The 23,697-nt window shown below is 42.4% G+C and overlaps 1 protein-coding gene across 1 annotated transcript in view; it reads left to right on the forward strand.

Moving 5' to 3' along the window:
- SPTLC3 (serine palmitoyltransferase long chain base subunit 3) overlaps positions 1-23,697 on the forward strand; it is a 142,124-nt gene that overhangs the window by 57,683 nt on the left and 60,744 nt on the right. The window contains exons 5-6 of the mRNA XM_042230421.1: positions 8,711-8,835; positions 11,580-11,673. Of these exons, the coding sequence (XP_042086355.1) occupies positions 8,711-8,835; positions 11,580-11,673 (219 nt within the window). The remainder of the gene's footprint in view (positions 1-8,710; positions 8,836-11,579; positions 11,674-23,697) is intronic.

Genomic DNA, 23,697 nt, shown 5'->3' on the forward strand with positions numbered 1-23,697 from the left:
GTGTATTAACTGTGGCTGCTTTCACTCTACAATGGCAGAGTTCACTAGTTGCCGCAGAGACCACACAATCCACGAAGCCAAAATACTTTTTTCTCTGCCTCCCTACAAAAAGTGTGCTGGGACTTCACTGGCAATTTAGTGGCTAAGATTCCATGCTTCCAACACCAGGGAGGAGGCTTCCATCCCTGGTCAGAGAACTGAGATCCCACGTGCCATGTGGCATGGCCAAAAGATTTTTTTTTTTCAATTAAAAAGTTTGCCAATATAGATAAGTACTTGGGAAGATGAATCCTCTAGATTTAAGAGCAATTGTCCAGATTTCTGAATTTGGTGCACATCAGGATATATCAAGCTATAGTCTCCTTTACTTCATTTAGACTAATAATCCTGTTAAATCCCAATATACTAAGGATACAGGTTAACTTTCATTGACATTGGTACTTGTGTATATCCTTTAACCACTGATGGCAGAAAGTGAAGAGGAACTAAAAAGCCTCTTGATGAAAGTGAAAGAGGAGAGTGAAAAAGTTGGCTTAAAGCTCAACATTCAGAAAACGAAGATCATGGCATCTGGTCCCATCACTTCATGGGAAATAGATGGGGAAACAGTGGAAACAGTGTCAGACTTTATTTTTGGGGGACTCCCAAATCACTGCAGATGGTAACTGCAGTCATGAAATTAAAAGATGCTTACTCCTTGGAAGAAAAGTTATGACCAACCTAGATAGCATATTCAAAAGCAGAGACATTACTTTGCCGACTAAGGTCTGTCTAGTCAAGGCTGTGGTTTTTCCTGTGGTCATGTATGGATGTGAGAGTTGGACTGTGAAGAAGGCTGAGTGCCGAAGAATTGATGTGTTTGAACTGTGGTGTTGGAGAAGACTCTTGAAGGTCCCTTGGACTGCAAGGAGATCCAACCAGTCCATTCTGAAGGGGACCAACCCTGGGATTTCTTTGGAGGGAATGATGCTAAAGCTGAAATTCCAGTACTTTGGCCACCTCATGCGAAGAGTTGACTCATTGGAAAAGACTCTGATGCTGGGAGAGATTGGGGGCAGGAGGAGAAGGGGACAACGGAGGATGAGATGGCTGGATGGCATCACGGACTCGATGGACGTGAGTCTGAGTGAACTCCGGGAGATGGTGATGGACGGGGAGGCCTGGCGTGCTGCAATTCATGGGGTCGCAAAGAGACACGACTGAGCGACTGAACTGAACTGAACGTCAAACAATAATCAGTCTCAAAGCTGCCAAGAACAAAGAGCTTTATTTGGGATCTTAAGAACTGTAGTTCAGGAAACAGATTTGAAAGAGTCTTCTGAAGTAGGGAAAGCAACATCTCTCGAGAGCCACACACACTGAATCTGAGCCTTGGCTCTAGACTTACTAACCACTGCCCTTGGGCAAGTGAACTAAACTCTGGCTTTGGTGTCCTTATCTGCAAAACAAGTTCATAACTTCAAAAGATTGTATGACAATTAATTAATTTAAAGCTTGAAATGTTTCAGTAGGGCGGGTTGTCACACTGCTAAGGAGATAGCCTGTCCTTATTAGCTCCATCTCCTTTGGGTAAGTGGCATCACTTCTGTGTCTATTCCCTCACTGATAAGATAAGGACCAGGGCACCTATTTTATAGAGTGTGTGAAGGTATAATGATTAAATTTAATCACCACACTCCATAAGGGGACCCTCATCAGAAGTTGATTCCCCTTCTTTCTTCTACCTCTGTTTTTAGAAGTGGATTTTTAAAGTCAGAGAATCAAATGTGAATTTGCTCTGTACAGTAGATAACAGTGTATTAATAATAATAGCACTGGAATTATATAAGCAAATCCCCTGTTTTTAGGAAATAGTGAAATATTTAAGGGTAGAAAAGGCATCATGATTGTAATGTATGAAGTAGTTCAGTAAAAATTTCATATAATTATATATATAATATATAAAAAGAGAGAGAATGGTGTTTAAAGAAGCATACTAAAATGATAACATTTAGGGAATCTGAGTGGAAAGTGTTTAGGGATTCTTGGTAATACTCTTACAGCTTTTCAGTATGCCTAAAATTACATCAAATGAAATGTTTGAAAGAAAAAGTGTGAAACATAATTCTATTGTGCATGTGGTCAGAGGTTATGTACAGGTCATTTGATCCACTTAAAAATTCTCCTCTTATTGAGATTATTTGTGACAGGAAAGCTCATCACAGTTATGTATCCATGCCTCACTTAAGGTTTTTGTTTGCATGGGATTCTAATTATCTATTAATGCTTTAACCTTCCAAGGGGTCGTAAGGAGTTTGCTTGAAATTAAGGCCTGGGAAGGTGAGCAGATAAAAATTGTTTCTACTATTTTATTGGATTTCATCAGCATGAGAGTTCTCTTGACCCAGCAGCAGTGGCTAATATTCAGAGTGGCAGAGTATTCTAGACCCATTTCAGACACCACATCTGGCTTCTAGGTTTTCCTCTGATTCACAGGAAAACAGAGGTCCTCGAGGCTCTGTAGGTCCACAGCGCCTACTAGACTGGACACAAGTGGACCAAGCAGAGAGCAGGCATTCTAGGAACTTTGTGGTGGAGCGCTGAGAGGTGGGATCCCTTAGATGGAAGGCTTGGTGCTCCTTCTGATGCAGGGATCACCAGTCCAAGCACAGCGGCTCAGAAGTGGGCTGGGAGCCGTGGCGCAGTAGGAGGGGCCAGATGAGAAAGCTGGCAGGTTGCCACCATAAATGGCCACCTACTCCTTGCTTACATCTAAGGAACAATTGACAGACAGGATATTCTGGATGAAAAGTGACTACAGTCACAGTTTGGAAAATAGTCTTCACATGTGCTGCATAGATAGGCAAAGTTGGTGGTTGGGAACTGGGTTTGTTAATAACACCCATGCTCTTTACTATTAACCACTATCAATATCATGGCCAATATCATTCAAAAATCAACTGAAATGTGGAGTTCATAATTTGCTACTTTTCCTTGAATCTGATTTTTATTGATATGTCTGGTGGTGGCATAGCCTGTGCTTGGCATGCAAAAGCACTGCAGAGAGAGCTGCCAAGAGCATATACCCAGCTTATATTTATTCTTTTATCATGAAGTAGATTTCCAGCAGCCACTGGATAAATAAACCATCAGGGTAAGAGCAAGTGTCAATATAGGCACAATGTCGCAATTTGGATATCCATTTTTACCAGCCTAGGTGTGGTTGTTATTGACTTTCAGAGACTAAAGAAAAGATGGAAGTCATCACAGAGGGAAAGAGAAATAAAGATTATTGTGGATTTATTGGAACCTTCAGAATCTGCCTGCCATTGGGTTCGATCCCTGGGTCAGGAAGAACCCCCTGGAGAAGTCAATGAAAACACACTCCAGTATTCTTGCCTGGGAAATCCCATGGACGGAGGAACCTGATTGGCTACAGTCCATGGGGTCACAAATAGTCAGACACAATTGAGTATGCACACACACAGTATCAGGACTTTAGCTCTGCTTTCTTGGGATTCAAAAAACGCCCGTATTTACATATCAGCAACAAAAGGTTGACTATAATTCTAGAATTCCTAACGCGCTCAGATCAGTAACTGCCACTTGACAGGACTCAAACATCTTCATTCAACCAGGACATGGCTCAAACATTGGTAGAGACAAGCTAGTTAAGTTTCTAGCGCCCATTTTGTTTCCCCAAGGTCCTCCTGCATTTTTTTTTTCTCCTGCATTTTTATTTCCTTTTTTCAGTTTTAATATTTTTATTGAAGTATAGTTGATTTACAACACTGTGTTAATCCCTGCACTTTCATTTCTTGAATCCGAAGAACAGGAGCAGGAAAGCAGCCATCCATTCATGTGAAGGAGACATATTATTTCTTTTTTCTTAAAATCCCCACCCCCATCCCAGACCAGCCTAGTCTAATTTTGAAAGTCTTGGCTTCCTAGAGTAGAAGACGTCTAGCCATCCTGGAAATGTTTCAAATCTGTTGATGAAACTTGAGCGATGGACATTAATCAGAGAAACTCCATGATCATGGGAGTTGGGAGTGGGAACTATTCTACAAATTGAAGAAAGTAAAGCCCTAGATACAAAGTAACCCACCTATGAGACATCCGGTCACAGAAACTGATATATGTGAGAATGTACTAAGCACTCAACCACTGGAAATTCATATGGTTTCTAAGGGACCTAATATGGTCACCTGCATTTCCTCCCTTCTTCTTCCCTTTGAGTCAAGCTAATGAAAGAGACCTGGTTGAGGGCAATTTCTCAGGCTGTTCATAGACACACCCACTTCCCATATTATCTTAAGGACTTTTCATGATGCAACTGTTATAGACAAGCCCCTAAAACATCAGATGTGGGGAAGACCTAAGTGGAGGAAGACAGCACAGTGACTCACCATGAAAATCTACTCATTCACTTCTGGGTGATGGGGCCAGGACATTGTTGTCCCCTGACCTCTGGGCAGGAAAGTCTCATGGAGAATGTTACCCAGCTGACAAAGTCTGGGAACCCGCCATCCTTGCTGGAGGCCTTTCTCAGGCGTCAGTGTTCCCAGACTGATGCTCTCTGCCTGGTGGCCTGGTGGCCCTGGCATCACAAGGCTTCTTGACATTTTTGGCTGTGCCATCCCCTCCTTTAGCCTCAGTCTTGGCTTCTTTTTCCATCAAAAGGCAGCATGCAACTCAGCAAGCGCCTGTTATGTGTCAATACTGCCACAGGCACCGTGGTTGCCAAGACAAACGTCCCACACCCAGTATCTGCCCTCCAAGGGCTCTTCCTGTAATGAGACGGCCCCATGAACATCCCCAGTGAAACCTACTAAGTGCTGTAATCATTCTGTGATAAGGCTCATGCAATCTCAGGGGAGAAAATGACCAAGTTTGTCTAGGGAAGCTGAGATGACATCCGAGAAAAGATGTTATGTTAGGTAGGTCTCAAAGAATGACTCAGAGCTGCAGAAACTCATTCTAGGTGGAGGAAAGAGCACTCCCAAAGTCAAGGATGCCTAAAACAGCACTTCTCCCAGTCCCTCCAGCCAGGAGGGATTGCCAGAGGCCATCCAGCTGTTTAGTGGAAGAGCTGGCATCAAAACCAGTTCCCTCATGGCCAAGCTGGGGGTCATCTCACCACCTGTTCTTGGAGTTGCTCCCTTTAGGATGCAGTCTCTGCTAGGTAAAAACAAGTCTGACAAAAGTGCCCACATTTTATCTTTAAATTTCAGTTTCTTTTTTTCACACTATATCTTGAATAATAAAGTTTTCAATTACAATTTAAATTTCTAACTATTCACCACCTCCAAATCTTGAGTGAAACTGACTCTGCTAGAATGTTTGTTTTCCAAGCAATGTTTTCAGACAGTTTGGAGGATAAATGAATTCAGATTTGAGAAAAAGGCTACCAGCCAGCTGTTGTGACCTCTCAGGAAGAGCAAAGATGGGTCATCAGATATTCTTTTTTATGTTAAATGCAAAGTAAAATTTTCAGCTCACCATACAATGCTTTCTAAAGTTTAATACTTCATCAGTTTAGCTCAATAAGCAGGCTGATTTACCAATTTAGATAAAATTCTGACATCACACTCTGTATAGTCAAATGTGTTAATAGAAGCATGATTATAATAGTCCTGAATGTGCTAACAGTATTACTCTAACTTAAATCTGAGTTAAGTCCGCTCCTATGTTCTATGAATATAAATTACAGCATTTCTCAGTTTGTACATTTTTTATTCTGTTAAGTGTATCACTTAGAGAAACGAAAATAAAATGCAAGACATGTGTAATTTAAATTTTTTTAGTAGCTGCCTTTTCAAAAGTTAAAAAACATCAGGCAAACTTAATTTCATAATACATTTTATTTGACTCAATATATCCCAAATATTACCATTTAAAAATGTAATCAATAAGTAAAATATTAATAAACTATACTATATTTTATTGTATATTGATTATCATTGTATATTAATAAACTATACTATATTTTTATTCTTTGTACTATCTTCAAAAAATAATGGAAATTATACCCTTCCATATGTGCTCAGTTGCTTCCATCGTGTCTGACTCTGCGACCCCATAGACTGTAGCCAGCCAGGATCCTCTGTCCATGAGGATCCTCCAGACAAGAATAATGGAGCGGGTTGCCATTTCTTTCTCCAGGGTATCTTCCCAGCGCAGGAATTGAACCTGCATCTCTTATGCCTTCGGCATTAGCAGGCAGATTCTTTTACCCCTCCAGCACATGTCAATCCAGACACTAAATTTTCATTGGTTAAAGTTAAATAAATGTCGAATAATCTGACTAAAACAGTAAAATTGTGTTTAGTAGAGAATATTTTCCAGAGCTTCAGTTTTAACATTCTATTAACTAAAATTAAATAAAGTGTAACACTCAGCTCTTCCATTGCACTGGCCATGCGTAGCTGGCGGCTGCAGTACTGGGCAGTAGAGATGCAGAGCTTAGTGATGGCAGGCGTACGACTGTGGGAGCATTGCCGCTCTCCGTGAGGCCTGAGAGACTGAACGTAACATGGGGAGAGGGGCATGCCAGAATCTCCATACTCTGCTCCACAGTGGCTGTGTCAACGCATATTCCCACCAGCAGTGTAGGGGGCTTCCCTTCTCTCCACACCCTCTCCAGCATTTCTTGTTTGTAGATTTTTTGGTGGTGGTTAATCGGGTGTGGGGCTTCCTACGTGGCGTTAGTGGTGAAGAACTCATCTGCCAACGCACAACACAGAGGAGATGCAGGTTCATCTTTGGTTCGGGAAGATCCCCTGAGGAAGAGTGTGGCAACCCGCTCCAGTATTCTTGCCTGGAGAATCCCATGGACAGAGGAGCCTGGTGGGCTACAGTCCGTGGGGTCACAAAGAGTCAGACATGACTGAAGCGACTTGGCGCGCGCGCGCACACACACACACACACGCATATTCTGGGTGTGAGGTGGCACCTTCCTGTAGTTTTTTTATAGAATTGTATTTACTGATTTATTTTTGGCTGTGCTGGGTCCTTGTTGCTACGCAGACTCCTCTCTAGTTGCGGTGCATGGCCTTTTCATTGTGGTGGTTCCTCGTCGCAGAACGAGGGTGCTTGGGCTCAGTAGCTGAAGCACGTGGGCTCGGCAGTTTTGCCTACCGGGCTCTAGGGAACAGATTCAATAGCTGCGGCGCATAGGTTCAGTTGCTGCACAGCATGTGGGATCTTCCCAAATCAGGGCTCAAAACCGTGTCTCCTTCGTTGGCAGCGGGATTCCTTACCAATGAGCCACCACTGAGCTACAATGAAGGAAGCCCTCATTGTAGTTTTGATTTGCATTTTTCTAATAGTGATGTTGAGCAGCTTTTCATGTGCCTCTTGGCCATCTGTATGCATATACAGGGAATCTAGAAAAAATACTACAGGTGAACCTATCTGCAAAGCAAGACTGGAGACATAGGCAAAGAGAACAAAAGTATGAACACCAAGAGGGGAAGAGAGGAGCAATCATTTGAGAGATTCGGATTGACATGTATTCACTGCTATGTATAAAATATATAACTAATGAGAACCTATTGCAGAGAGCAGGGGGGAAAATAGTAAAAAAAGAAATCATAATAAAAAAGAAGTGGTCAGAGAGTAAGCTTTTAAAGGTGGTAGAGTCGTAAAAATGCGAACTTTGGAGTTAGACTTGACTGTCTCTGTTGACTTTTATCTGTTACTGCTTCCCACTTCAGTTTTCTTATCTGTAAAGTAATAATATCTGCATTATCGGGTCGTTAAAATTAAATGAGGTAACTTAAATAGCGGGCTTTGAAGTCTGGCACATTCCAAAGGTTCAATAAATTATAGCTTGATTGCATGTATGAAAGTCATGAATTCTGCATTTAAGAGTGGGGAATCTCTGAGGGAGTTAGAATTTAATTATTCTTGGGGTGTAGGGTCAGAGGAAATAGGAATTGTGGCATTTTTTATAAATTTTATTACATGATAAAACACACATATATATAGAAAATTGCACCAATCATAAGTATAAAGTTCAGTGGATTGTCACAAAACAAACATACCCATGTAACCAGCACCAAGATCTAGAAACAAAACATCTAGAGCATCTCAAAGCTCTTTGCATGCTTCCAACAAAAGTAACCACTTTTCTGACTTTTAGAACTTCTTTGGTGGCTCAGTGGTAAAGAATCCGCCTGCCAGGGCAGATGCGGGGTTTCATCCCTGGGTTGGGAGGATCCCCTGGAGAAGGAAGTGGTAACCTACTCCAGTATTCTTGCCTGGGAAATCCCATGGACAGCCTGGCGGCTGTGGTCCATGGAGTCAGACATGACTTAGCAAGCAGCTAAACAACAACAGCAAATACCTGACTCCTAACACTGGTACTATCGGTTGTTTTTGTCTGTTTGTAAACTATAAATGGATTCATACCATATGCGTGTATACATATCTGACTTTTTTCAGTCGACCGCATATTTGTGATGTTTTCCATGTTGTTGCATGGGACATTAGTTTGTTTTTTCTCATCGCTGTGCTGAATTCTACTATGTAAATACCCCCCACAGTGTATTGATCCATTCTACAGTGTATGAGTATTTGAATTGCTTCTGTAATGGGTCTACGGCCAATAAACCTGCTATGAACACTCTTATATGTGTCTTTTGGTGATTAAGCGTTGGAATTTGAGTTTTCAATCTTCAGCTTGTTGAGAACAGAAGACTCATCCACCCTATCATTTCATGTGCAGGAACCTTGGATAAGCACAAAGAGCTGGAGGACCTTGTGGCTAAGTTCCTGAACGTAGAAGCTGCTATGGTATTTGGGATGGGATTTGCAACAAACTCAATGAATATCCCTGCTCTCGTTGGAAAGGTGAGGCTTTGTTAACATAATTGTCTTCCGCTGTGTTATTCCTAAGACAATCTGAGTAAATCCTCTGTTAGACATAGCTGAGAAGTTTCTTTTCTTAGAACTGGATGTTCAACTTTTTGAATATAGGTACTCTTACCAACCAGGGTCCTTTTCTAATTAATAGAAATTGATGAGACCAGACAAGAGGTTAAGGCAAGGCTTTAAGGGGGTCCCAGGAGCAAAAATAAGTAAGAGGTTCCCTTACTTGCTCACTCCCTGAAGGGGGACAATCTGGTTTCTCACCTGGGGTGAGGATAGAGGCGGGTCCAGAGGTCAGGCTGAAGGGATGGCTTGGGTGGTCTGCCCACTGCTCTGGTGATGTTTTGTGCAGGGACCCAGTACCCTGTTTTTGCTCCCAGCACCCTGCTTTTTCTGCTGGCTCTTCAGAAGTGGGAGTTGGGTTTTATATTTTGTTGTCCATAATTTGCAGTGTATGCATACAGCTATATTTTAGTCCCACAAAAATAGTTTCTTTGTACTTTGTTGCTCAAGAACACAGAGAGGTTTGTCTAGGTGCAAGCTCTGCAGCAAAGGGTCCCAGGTCCAGGTCCCAGCCTGTGTCAGTACCAGCTGAGTCCAGCAAATTTCTTCATCATGATATTCCAGTTGTAGAATCTCAGCCCTAGATGTGAGTCAAATTTCTCTTCAGTGATAGTTTAGCAAGATCAATTAAGTTTCTAAGCTCCTGAGTCATTACGTTCAATGTAGCAAATGATTGTTAAGCATTTATTTTGAAAAAACATTTTGCTTGTGTAATTCACTTTTTTATTCACTCAGTTAGTCACTTATTGAGAATCTGCTGTGTCCTCCAATGAGGCAAAATGTAGGGCATACAAAGATGTATAAGACCTTTGTCCTGTAAATTCAGGTAGTTTATAGTTTAATGGGGTATAGTGTCCAATTCTATGCCATCATATGAACCATAGCCCGCCAGGCTCCTCTATCCATGGGTTTCTCCAAGCAAGAATACTGGAGTGGGTTGCCCTTCTCCAGGGGATCTTCCCAATCCAGGGATCAAACTCACATCTCTTATGTCCCCTGCATTGGCAGGTGGGTTATTTACTACTAGTGCCACCTTAGGATGAATATTACAGAAAAGGTGTGCCCATAAATGGGGAGGGGCAAAATAATTCTTTCAAGAAAGGCTGGGATGCCTATGCAAAGAAGGTGACATGAGAACAGAATCTGGTACTTATCTGTAGAGATAAGCTATTTCCTTAAGAGAAGGAAATGGAAGTATCATGTATAAAGAAAGAATTAGAACAGAAGAGAATGATTGAAGAAATCAGAATGAAGACAGGTACCAAATTGTGAAGAACTTTGCAGCATAAATGGTGCTAGAGTTTTGGAAATTCTTTTGGAGAAAAATGGAGAGTTGGTTGCCTCATTTTCAGTAAGCAAGTGCCATAATCAGATCTCTGTTTTTAAAAATCTGACTCATGGCAACTAATGTAATGTAATATATAACCTTTGATTGGATTCTGCATTGAAAAAACAAAAAAGAAGGAAATGAAACTTCTACAAAAGTCATCAAGACATATTTAGGACTGTTGGCAAAGTTTGACTTTGAATTATATATTAAGCGATGACTCCTTGTGACCCCATGGACAGTAGCCCATAGGATCCTCTGTCTAGCCCATAGGACTGGAGTGAGTAGCCATTCCCTTATGCAAGAGATCTTCCCAACCCAGTAATCAAACCCCCATCTCTTGCACTGCAGGCAGATTCTTTACCATTTGAACCACCATGGAAGCCCATTCTAGGTAATAGCATTGTATTAATGTTTAATTATGATCACTAAATCGTGATCATGTAGGAGAATGTCCTTTTTCCTAGTAGATACATGCTAAAGAATTTGAGAGTGAGATATGATGATTTACAACTCTCATATGTTCACCAAAAAATTACAAATACACAATGTCTGGAGAATGGAGATGTGAGAATTTTGCTCCCTTTGGCCTCGAAAATTTAAAATGTATAGTGTGGAATTTCTATATAATGGAGAACTCAAAGATTCTGGATGGCCACAAAGGAAAAATGCGTTCTTATTTTTTTGCAGATCCCTGCATTTAAAATATGGTTGGGCAATTTCATAATTTAGAAATCTTTAAATTAATAAAGAAAATAGTTTAAAACATTAATTGATAAGCAGTAAATTAGACTGACCTTCTCTCCATGCCTCAGACTGAATTGCCATCCATACTTTTCCAGATGCAGTTTTTAACTGTAAAGCAGAGATGCTTCTGTCTACGTGGAAGTTACTATAATGTGGAATGGGAATCATAAAAGAAGAGCTTGAAATGTCTTGCAGGAAAAAAAAAAAAAAATGAACGAACAACCCTGCCTTCTAGTCTCAGTGCTTCAAAACCATTTCAAATAATCCAGCAGGAACTGGAAAATCCCAGAAAATTCACGCCCCACCCAAAAGTATATTCATTTTCCTGCCAACCATCAATCCTGTAGCATAAAAATAATTCAAAAAGATGTTATTCCCTTAAGAGGACCCCCATCTCCATCAGCTAATTGCTCTTGAGGATCTTATCCATGCAAACATATAAACACCCATTTAAACTCTCGGCCTTTTAAAATTAAAGAGGGCTGTGGGAATCCATGTTACAGGTCTTGAAGTGAGGTCCTATCCCCATGTGTCTCTCCCCCTTTATTTTATTTATTGGCCTGTGTTCCATGTCTTGTTTTCTACACAGGGATGCCTCATTTTAAGCGACGAGTTAAACCACGCATCCCTAGTGCTTGGGGCCCGACTCTCAGGCGCGACCATAAGGATCTTCAAACATAACAGTGAGTATCAACGATTTTATCCAAGAGGTACCACTTGCTCCTAGACAAAAGTAAAGATTATTGACGCAGCTTTGTCCTTGCTCTTCAAACTGGGAGTTTAGCTAATGAAACACGGTTATGTTTATATTCACAACTGGCTTGTTAACCTCCGGTGACCTGGAACAAACGGTTGAACTGCATCAAGCACCCAGATTGCTAAGTGTAACCCAAACATATTAGTATCACTGTCATTAATGGTCTTACAAAGCAGCTGCTGAAGCTATGGCAGATCTCTTAGAGTGCGTACAATTATCAGAAGTGTAAAATTGCCTCCTTTTTTGTAACTCTGCCTTGGGGAAGTTTGGAGACTTAAGTTTTGTGTTTTTTTAGTTTAGTTTTTTTATCAAAGTATAGTTGATTTATAATGTTATATAAATTTATCATTTATATTGTTGATTTCTGCTGTACAGCAAAGTAACTCAGAAATGGCTCAGTGGTAAAGAATACTCCTGCCAGTGCAGGAGACACAGAAGACTTGGGTTCAATCCCTCGGTTGGGAAGATCCCCTGGAGGAGGAACTGGCAACCACTTCAGTAGTCCTGCTTGGGAAAATCCCAGGGACAGAGGAGCCTGGTGGGCTGCAGTCCGTGGGGTTGCAAAGAGTCACACATGACTGAGCATCCATACAGTCATGCATATGGTTTGCCTCGGGCTACTGAGTATAGTCCTACACAGTTGGACCTTGCTGTTTATCCATTCTCTGTGTGCCAGTCTGCATCCACTGAAGTTCCAGCTCTTCCCTCCCCCATCCACCCTCTGTGGGTCTATCTCTGTTTCATAGATAGGTTCATTTGCGTCATATTTCACTTTATTTTTTACTGAGTATTGTTGATTTACAATGGTGCGCCAATCTGCTATACAGCAACATGACTCAGTTATACACATGTATACTTTTTTAAATATTCTTTTCCATCATGGTTTATCACAGGATATTGAATATAGTTCCTTGTGCTATATGGTAGGACCTTGTTGTTATCCATTCTAAATGTAATAGTCGTCCTTGGAGATTCTATAAGGATGAAGACGATAGGTAGATAGGGCGATAAAACTGATGGGATGTGTTAACAGCTACCACAAGTGTGCTCTACAGCACGTGCGGTGCTGTGCTTAGTTGCTTAGTCATGTCCAGCTCTTTGCAACCTCATCAGCTGTAGCCTGCCAGGCTCCTCTGTCCATGGGATTCTCCAGGCAAGAATGCTAGAGTGGGTAGCCTATCCCTTTCCAGGGGATCTTCCTGACTGAGTAATCGAACCAGGGTCTCCTGCCTTGTAGGCAGATTCTCTACCAGCTGAGCTACCAGGAAAGCCCGGTATACAACATACATAAATTTACAACCATTGATTTTTTTTTCCCTAAGTATAGGCTTTGACCCAAACAGTTGTGTTCTTGTTTTATAGCCTGCTATAATGCGGTCCTAGGCAAATTACTTAACCTTCTTAGACTGTTATTTACTACTTCCAAAAATAACTTCTATTATGATGCCTGATTCATAGTATGAAACTAATCTCTATTATGATGCCTGATTCACAATATGTTGGAAAAGGAATATAAAATGCCTGGTAATAGAAGCTACTGAATTGTTTATACCTGTGGTGTTATTAGATGAATCTAAGTAAAAGGTACCTGGGTATTCTTTGTAATATTCTTATTCTTGCAAATATTTTGTTAAGTTTGAAATTATCTTCAAACAAAATTGTAATTTTTAGTCCTTTGCCAAAATTACAATGGAAGAATTTCAATTTATCTTCCAATTTTACAAAGTTCTTAAAACATTTAGTAACTTTTTCTTCATACTCTCTCTTTGGGCCCAAGAAAATAGATAACAGTTCTCATTTATATCTTTTAGTAAATGCTTACTGTGGTTATTTTATATAAGCAACTAGCATTTACTGAGAATTTACACTGCACCAGATGCTGAGTTGATGATCTTTCCTTATGTACTTATTTAACCCTGTGGACAGCCCCATGAGGTCAGTACTAGTTTACAGATGAGTAGATTCAGGCTCCACAACAGGTTGCTTAATATTGTCTAAGATCAGTGCTGCACTCAATATGCCAGCAAATTGGAAAACTCAGCAGTGGCCGCAGGACTGGAAAAGGTCAGTTTTCATTCCAATCCCAAAGAAAGGCAACGCCAAAGAATGTTCAAACTACCACACAATTGTACTCATCTCACACGCTAGCAAAGTAATGCTCAAAATTCTGCAAGCCAGGCTTCAACAGTACGTGAACTATGAACTTCCAGATGTTCAAGCTGGATTTAGAAAAGGCAGAGGAACCAGAGATCAAATTGCCAACATCCATTGGATCATCAAAAAAGCAAGAGATTTCCAGATAAACATCTACTTTTGCTTTATTGACTATGCCAAAGCCTTTGACTGTGTGGATCACAACAAACTGTGGGAAATTCTTAAAGAGATGGGAATATCAGACCACCTGACCTGTCTCCTGAGAAATCTGTATGCAGATCAAGAAGCAACAGTTAGAACTGGACATGGAACAGCAGACTGGTTCCAAATCGGGAAAGGAGTATGTCAAAGTTATATTGCAGAGTACATCATGAGAAATGCTGGACTGGATGAAGAACAAGCTGGAATCAAGATTGCCAGGAGAAATAGCAATAGCCTCAGATACACAGATGACACCATCCTTATGGCAGAAAGCAAAGAACTAAAGAGCCTTTTAATGAAAATGAAAGAAAAGAGTGAAAACGTTGGCTTAAAACTCAACATTCAGAAAACTAAGATCATGGCATCCAGTCCCATTACATCATGGCAAATAGATGGGAAAACAATGAAACAGTGACAGACTTTATTTTGGGGGGCTCCAAAATCACTGCAGATGGTAACTGCACCCATGAAGTTAAAAGACGCTTTTCCTTGAAGAAGAGTTATGACCAACCTAGACAGCATGTTAAAAAGCAGAGACATTACTTTGCCAACTAAGGTCCATCTAGTCAAAGCTATGTTTTTTTTCCAGTAGTCATGTATGGATGTGAGAATCAGACTATAAAGAAAGCTGAGCACCAAAGAACTGAAACTTATTTTAAACTGTGGTGCTGGAGAAGATGTTTGAGAGTCCTTTGGACTGCAAGGAGATTCAACCAGTCCATCCTAAAGGAAATAGGTCCTGAATAGTCAATGGAAGGACTGATGCTGAAGCTGAAACTCCAATACTTTGACCACCTGATGCAAAGAACTGGCTCATTTGAAAAGACCCCGAGGCTGGGAAAAATTGAAGGCAGGAGGAAAAGGGGACAACAGAGAATGAAATGGTTGGATGGCATGACTGACTCAATGGACATGAGTTTGAGTAAACTCCAAGAGTTGGTGATGGACAGGGAGGCCTAACATGCTGCAGTCCATGGGGCTCACAAAGAGACAATTGAACTGAACAAGACCCATTTCAGGCCTTTAGCCTCCAGAACTGTAAGATACCAAATTTGTGCTATTTTAAAGCCATAGATTTGTGCTAATCTCTTACAGTAGAAAACTAATAGACTTTCAGTCTCAGATTTACAAATCACTTGTTCTCACTCACAAATGTGTTCAACCCAACATTTACCCATAAAGAATTCTCCCTGCTGCTGTATTTACATCAGAACACAACCACCTTTGAAAGCAGGTGTCCTTGGAACAACTTCTCATTTGAGATGTTCCAGAAATGAGATGGTATAGGGAGGGAAAAATAATTCAGTTTAGTCACAGGAGGTAAGGCGTCAGTAGCTGCTGGCTGTCTTTATTGCTGGATGAGTTCTTGGATTGCAAAATGTGGGCAATTACTGTTCACCCTCCATTTCTGCGTGTTCCACATCCACCAGATTCAACTATCCACAGACTGGAAATATTTGAGACAAAAAAAACTTCCAGAAAGTCACAAAAAGCAAAACTTTAATTTATCTTGGAATAATCCTAAATACCTCAGTAAACAATGATATTTTAATCCTTAATAGGTATAAGTGCTGACTGGAATAAGGTAGAGATTTTTCAAAGAATCTGCTGAAGATATAAAGTTGCCTCCCTGTGTGTATGAGAGGTGTGCAAGCAGGCCAGATAGGAGCTAATAACTTGGGAAATGGAGTTTAAAAGTGGCCTCCTTCATGATGTATTTAAAGTGATGAAAGAGAAGAATCTACAACCAATAATAGTCTACACAGCAATCTCATTCAGATTGGAGGAGAAATCAAAAGCTTTCCAGGCAAGCAAAAGCTGAGAGAATTCAGCACCACCAAACCAGCTTTAGAACCATTGCTAAAGGAACTTCTCTAGGCAGGAAACATAAGAGAAGGGAAGGACCTACACAAAATAAACCCCAAACAATTAAGAAAACGGTAATGGGATCAGACAGGTCAATAATTACCTTAACTGTAAGTGGGTTAAATGTACCGACCAAGAGACATAGACTGACTGGGTGGATGGGGACACGTGCATGCATGCACTGCCACTTACGGCATTACTCTACCTAACCCCCCGAATTGTGTGTGATGGTTTTATACTGCTAGGTCAATCGTATTTCCACTATGGCTTGAAATTGTAATTATCTTTTATTTTTTGTCTGGCTACTGATTGTGAAAACTGATAAACATCTTTTACTGTTGTGATTTCATAGCTGTTATTCACTTAATTGGAGAAGGAAATGGCAACCCACTCCAGTATTCTTGCCTAGAGAATCCTGGGGACACAGGAGCCTGGGGGCTGCTGTCCATAGGGTCGCACAGAGTCGGACTTAATACCATTGTATCATGATTGGTCAACAGAAAATAATAGAATTCTATATCACTAAAACTACTATTTAATAGGAAAAGAAAAAGTCCTCCTCTCTGATCCCTGGTTCTAAAGCATGTTCCAAGGCTTTGAGGAAGAAATGGAAGGCTTATTTATCAAAACTGAAGGTGGCTTCAAGAAAACAGGAAAATGTAGCACTTCCGGAGCAAAAAAAATAAGACTATCTTAAAATATCAATAACGTCACACAAATAAAATTAATTGTAGCTGAGACAAATGTAAAATCCTACATCTGGGCTGGAAGAGTTTTGTTAACTGGGTGACGTGATTGCTGAACAAGAAGGACTGACCCGTGCAATTCTTTATTGGAAAGAGGAAAGGACTGAGCAAATAAATAGGCTGACTCATTGGAAAAAAGAATGGCCACCTAAACCGGAACGCTCTTAAACATCAGGATTACGGGATATCATACAATAGTATGTGTTCCGCTTTCTTGTATGTGGACTTTGCTCCACCTGTGTCCTCTGCTTACATTTAAAGGTACTGTCCTGACCTTGGAGGGAGAAGAGGTCCTATTTTTATGTAGATTAATACCAAAGGATGCCTGCTTGTTATTTAGAGTAATTATTAATTAATCAGAATTCTGGGTCCTTGAATTTTTATATTCTGTATGGGAAAAAGATATACCTGAAGTATAGTTAAGACTATTCAGACCATCATAATAAATGTTGAATCCTATGTGACTGGATTGGACCAATAACTTTGAGCTATTCATTATTTCCCTGCCTGCCTGCTAAGTCGTCTAGGTGGAGTCCAACTCTTTGCCACCCTGTGGACTGTAGCCCACCAGGCTCCTCTGTCCATGGGATTCTCCAGGCAAGAATCCTGGAGTGGGTTGCCGTGCCCTCCTCCAGGGGATCTTCCCGACCCAGGGACTGAACCCACATTTCCTGTCTCCTGCATTGGCAGGTGGGATCTTTCACTACTAGTGCTGCCGGGGAAGCCCCCATCATTTCTCTAATCTCCCCAGATCAGAATGAGGAACTGAAAAGGCTAAACGAAGGAAAGTTCTGAAAGGAAGGCAATCCTCTCTAAGGAAAAGCAAACAATGCGTAAGTCTATATTTAGCAGAATCTGTCACCAGGGATTAGCTCTTCCTGGACAGCAGATGTGGACAGTTACTGTCAGCCTTCCACTTCTGCCTGCTCCACAGTCATCAGATTCAGCCAATCGCAGACTGAAATTATTCAGGAAAACATTTTCCAGAAAGTTAAAAACGCAAAACTTGGACTCCCTGGGGGTTTAGTGGTTAGAAATCCGCCTGCCAATGCAGGGGACACAGGTTCAATCCCTGGTCCTGGAAGATCCAACATGCAGAAGAGCAACTAGAAAGTAGCTCCTGCTTGCCACCACTGGAGAAAGTCCATGCACAGCAAAGAAGGCCTGGCAAGGCTTAAAAATAAGTAAGTAAACAAACAAAATTTTTTAAAAAGCAAAACTTTATCACAAGCTGGCAACTATTTATGCAGGATTTACATTGTAATAGGTATTATAAGGAAAGCTGAGCACCAAAGAATTGATGCTTTTGAACTGTGGTGTTGGAGAAGACTCTTGAGAGTCCCTTGGACTGTAAGAAGATCCAATCAGTCCATCCTAAGGAGATCAGTCCTGAATATTCATTGGAAGGACTGATGTTGAAGCTGAGACTCCAATACTTTGGCCACCTGATGCGAAGAGCTGACTCATTTGAAAAGACCGTAATGCTGGGAAAGATTGAGGATGAGAGGAGAAGGCAGATGGCATCACCAACTCAATGGACATGAGTCTGAGTAAACTCCGGGAGTTGGTGATGGACAGGGAGGCCTGGCGTGCTACAGTCCATGGGGTCACAAAGAGTCAGACCCCACTGAGCGACTGAACTGAACTGAACTGAGGTATTATAAGTAATCCAGAGATGATTTAAATTATATGGGAGGATGTGCATAGATTATACACAAGCACTATGCCATTTTATATAACTGACTTAAGCATCTGTAGATTTGTGTGTCCACAGAGGTTCCTGGAACCAGTCCTTTGTGGATACCAAGGGACAACCATGTTGAGATCCCAACAATCATTTATTCAACATTCACTGCTAAGCACTGTATTAAGCCTTTTATATAATCAGCCATTTAAATTTAACAAAAATCTAGATTATATTTCTCTTCACCATTCTCACTTATTAAGGGAGAACTAGGCTCAAAGTGACTGAATGACCTGGCCAAGGACACACACAACATATGGTGAGAGTCAAAATTCAAACCCAAGTCTGTTGCTCCTGTCTTGGTTCGTTTTCCCCAGGACCAGACCTGAGACGTGATGTGAAGGCTAGTCCTTTCCTGAGGAAGTGATCCCAGGATGCAGGCAGATGAGCAGGGGATGAAGACAGGGAAGGGAGGCAGCCAGGAAGGAGTGTGCTGTCTACCACAACAGACAACCCAGGAGCAAGTCTACCAGGAGGCTCTGGGCACCAGAGTGAGCTGCCTCGGTGTCACCCCACCTGAAGAGTGGGAGCCGCAGGATTTACCCACCAGCTCCCACTTGTTGGTTGGTTGAGGGCTGTCCTAACTCAGGCTGAGTACACTGCTGCAGCCAGAAAGAAATCTCTTGGACAAAGAATAGCCTGTGTTTGCAGTGAGAGGACCCAGGTGCATGGACATCTCTGGATGATACTCTTCCACTCTCACTAAGTCCAGCTACTGCCAGACCCCACGCAGGACCCAGAGAGACATGGGTTCTCATGTGAAAATCAGTCTAGTGTGATGCCTTATCCTGTTAGCAGCCTGTTAACCCAGAAGCTGAAGTCTGGCCTCTGGCACCATGCTAAGAATATCTCCTTGCACTGTCTACTGTGGGTAGCTCCAGGGAAACAGCCAACACTTAGTTTGCATTTGTGACTCATCAGTGCCATAAAACAGAATCTCCAGCCATTTCACAGCACTGGCCCAGGCATCAGCTCCAACCAGGGCCCCACAGGCTTGGTCTCCTTCCTGATTCTGGTCGTGAAGAATCATGACCAGGTCCAAGCACCGTGGGGTACCTGGAGGTCTTTAGTGAACGCGTCCTCTGGGCTGAGTATATCATCACCCTGAGAATTCCAGGACTGCAAATCCTGGGGGAATTTCAACTTTCTGGAAAGGTCAACCTCTGCTTTCAGAGGTCTGTGGAAATCAGAACTGAGTTTTGTTTTCACTTTTTCTGAACCTGCTCACTTTACTGGTAAATGCATGGGATGTAGATTCTAAGGTAATGTTTCCTAGACTTTAATGTACAAGGAGGCGCTGTGTGGCGACTGGTTAATATGCAGAGTCCAGACTCAGATCTGGGCAGGGGCCTGAGCATCTGCCTTTCCAACAAGCTCCCAGGTGATGCTGCTGTTCCAGGTGCTGGGCCACACTTGGAGCAGAGAGTCCGTGCGTAAGCTCCATACTCGAGTGAGTCACAAAGAGTTTCTTGAGCTGGTCTCGAAGAGGAGAAGCAGTCTTTTCAACTAGGAGAGTGGCATGAGGTCAGAGGAATGGGCAGGCCAAGAATTTGGAGTGGTTTGGGGAAAAAAAAGTCGAGAGGAAGAGCCAGGATTCTTTCTAAAGGCATTTACAGGCCGCGAGGAGGGGGAACAAAGGATGCACTGTCTGCGGGAACACTCGGGGCCCTGCCTCTTCTGAGGGCTCATGAGTGTCATTTGAGTGGAAGGTCAAACCCATAAACGTCACTTAGGTTACTTTACAAGCCACAGCCTTTTAGATCTCCAGGCTCTTGAACTAGATTTTCACTTTAATAAATAAAGCAATTGCCTCTGTACCTTTTAACAGTAAGAGTATTGAACCATTGCTGGAATGAAACTTTCACATGCATTCACTCATTTCAACCTCAGCTACACAACAAGGCACCTACCAATTACCCCTTGTTCCAGATGAAGAAAAAAGGCACGTGGTGGTGAGGTGACTTGTTCAGAGACAGAGCTGGAAAGAGGCAGAGATGAGATGTAAATCAAGGAGGTCTGAGTTCAGAGTTCCCCTTTGAAACACAATGAACTTAGACCTCCTTTCCACTCCATGCCTCCCCCGGATGGAAGGCTGATGTACGCAATACACTGCAGCTTCCATCTCTTATGCAACTCTCCCGGGTCAGAGCAGCTGGGTCAGGCAGAGGCAGGCAGCACTCACTGGGTGCCCTTGGCCGCCCCGCGACCTGAAACACAGCCTCTAGGTGCTGACTCAGGCTCCCACAGTGCTCCCTGAGTCAAGGCTCACCTTCCTGCCTTGATCCCACTCACCCAAGGGTCCCACTCAGACTATTCCCACAGGCCCTTGCCTGAGGATCCGAGACCTCCATGCTGTATCAGGCCCTGAACCTGAGTGCATGGGACACGCTGTCCCTTTATGCAGACTCTGTCTGCTCATCTCATGTCCTCAAGGCCAGACATTTCTGCAGTGACCCTCTGCTGCCCCTAGCCACCAGTACACCCTCAAACCTCAACCCAACTCCTCTCCTCCCTGCTGCCCTTTGCCCTCTTCCAGGAACCTCACCTTGCTTCTTTGACTTAAAAAGGCCACGTGATACCTGCCCGCATATTTATAGATCCATCCAGAAGACCTGAGCCAAAGTATGCATCCAAACTGCTTTGCAAAGGCACCAGTTCTCCAGGACATCAGAAATGCCCTCACTGATCTTGCGGAGAAGACTCTATAAATGTGACTTTGAGAAGAACATTTGCTTTGCTTGCCAGAAGTGGCCATTATGATCATGTTTTCCCCCCAAAGGCTACACAAGGGAGCAGTCCCCCCAAAACCGTCTTATAAGTAAGACTAGGGAACTTCCCTGGAGGTCCAGTGGTTAAGACTTCACCTTCCAATGCAGGCGGTGCAGGTTCCATACCTGGTCAGGGAGTTAAGACCCACATGCCCTGGGGATCTTAACCAGAACTTAAAACAGAAGCAATATTGTGACACATTGAATAAAGAGTTTAAAAATGGTACACACACACACACACACACACACACACACACACACACGCACATAAAGTCTTTAACAAAAAAGTAAGAATGATTTGTCATCAGTCACAGTTGCTTTAAGTATCTGTTGCTTAATAGTTCACATTTGGGCTCAATATTGGATGAAGCCACTGAGTGTCTCTGAAGGCACCCAAGGACGTGGGCCGGGGGTGAGGGGATGAGTGGGCAGAAGAATTAGAAAGAGGAGCAAGTAGCATTTCTTCATCATCCAACCATCTTTTCACTTAAGAAGCAGCTATTGAGCTGCTGAGTATCTTGTCTGCAGGCATGAAAAGATTTGGGCAAGCATCCCACAGAGCAGGGAGCCAGAGGATGTACCTAAATGCAGCTGCAGGCAGGTTTCCTGGAGCTCTGGGGGGTGGAGGTGAATTGCCAGCACGCTGGGCAGCACCTGGGAAGCGCAGCCTGCCATGTGGCCCCCACCACGGGCCCTGGATGGGCGAGCAGGGCAGGGCAGTGAGGGATGGCTGGGGACAAAGTTCTCTTGTCTCAACAAAAGCTCAGTTGCACAAGAGATGAGGAAAGAGGCAGCCGTGGCAGGAGAAACCGTGTCGGCACTGTACAAGGGAGTTAAAAAGAGGCCAGGGACCCAGTTCTAATCTCTAGGAAGAGGCTCTTTAAATTACACTGAACCTCCCTTCTGAGATGATTGCGGCTTCTTTGTAATTGTCTTTGACTTGGGCTCTCTTCTCAATGTCTGTGCAGATCCCAGAAGCTTGCTGATAGTATCACGGCTTTGAATTCAAAAACAGGTGCAGAAACTGATGCAGACAGTCATTGCCACCTAAGGCTGATTGGAGCTTTGGGCACAAAGATGGGCTCTTCCTGGGATTTAGTAATTGCTTAACTGGTGACAAACTAGGGCAGCTTTGAGCCAGAATGTAACCCCAGGCTGCATCTCATCGCCCGCCATGCCAGCTCCCTTCTCTCATCCTGTCACAAACCAAAGGAACCCGTCTTGATGAGCCAGATTTGGTGGTGAATAACATCTAAGGCATTGTGGTGACGACTGCAAGTCCTCAGTGTGTCATTGTGACTTTGTAACAACACGGTAAAATAGCACTGTGTGGGTGCACCTGGATGGCATCAAATGTACTCTTTTGATTTCCCTAACTGAAGTTTTTTTTATACTCTGACCAGGAACTGATTTGTTTAGGCTGAATCTTTTTTTTTTTTTTTGGTTTGTTTTGGGTTTTATTGGTTTGACAAACTTCTGACTTTAGTTTGCTTATCTGAAAAAAGCCAAAACTTAATTGTTCTTGCCTACTTCTCAGAGGTGTCATAGGGATTAACATAATGTGAGTATAAGTACTTTAATAAGTATTACTATTCGAAAATCCCTTGCAGATGTTAGCACATGATTTGCTGAAACAGTAGACTCTCGAAAGGCCTGCAGAACATAAGCCACAATCCCCTGTTCCCCCAGGTCTGCAACCCACAGGGTAGAATTACACAGTAAGAACCTGAGAATCAGAATGTTACCGTGTTACCAGATGTTACCATGGGCCCAGAATCCTACAGTGAGTGAGGTCATACCTCTCTGTGTCTAGCCTCAATGATTCTGTAAAGAGGTTGGCTGGTTTATCCCCCAAGGGGGAAACATGACTGACTGATTCTCCCTTTGCGCGAGGATCCCAGTGGGTGGACACCAGGGGTCTTCTCAAGTTCCGCTAAAAACTTCTCCCCAAAGAGCTGTCCATTCATGACAAACACGATGAGTCCCCTGCCATCTGCAAAATGCAGCAAACACATCAGTGGCATTTGCAGGCTGTCTGATATTAGAAGGATGGATGGAAATGTCTCTCTCCCTTAGCGGTGTTGACTTAAACTCCCAAACTCAGCCTCTAAGATGTATGTGACCTTTTAGACTGCATGAAGAGTATGATATTCTAGGCATGTGCAGATTTTTCAAAAGCTTAGAATATCGATTTTTTTTATTACAAATATAGAGTGTGATAAACTTTGATGTTCGTCTACAGTGGTGATATCTCCACTAAGAGAAGAGTCATCATTCTATCCTCCTCCAGAAGTTTGCCCCTTTGCAATCTCCCATCTCTTCCCTAGGCAACTAACTACTGGGAGAATATTGATTTCTAAATGACTTATAATTTAGTTCACTTGGGTTTTCTTTTATTATTGGAATCACACTCATCATGTATTATTTCTGTATAAACACTTGTAAATTCCAAGTCCCAGGAGGAAAAACCG

This window comes from Ovis aries, chromosome 13 (assembly GCF_016772045.2).
Source record: "Ovis aries strain OAR_USU_Benz2616 breed Rambouillet chromosome 13, ARS-UI_Ramb_v3.0, whole genome shotgun sequence".
Classification (NCBI taxonomy): Eukaryota; Metazoa; Chordata; class Mammalia; order Artiodactyla; family Bovidae; genus Ovis; species Ovis aries.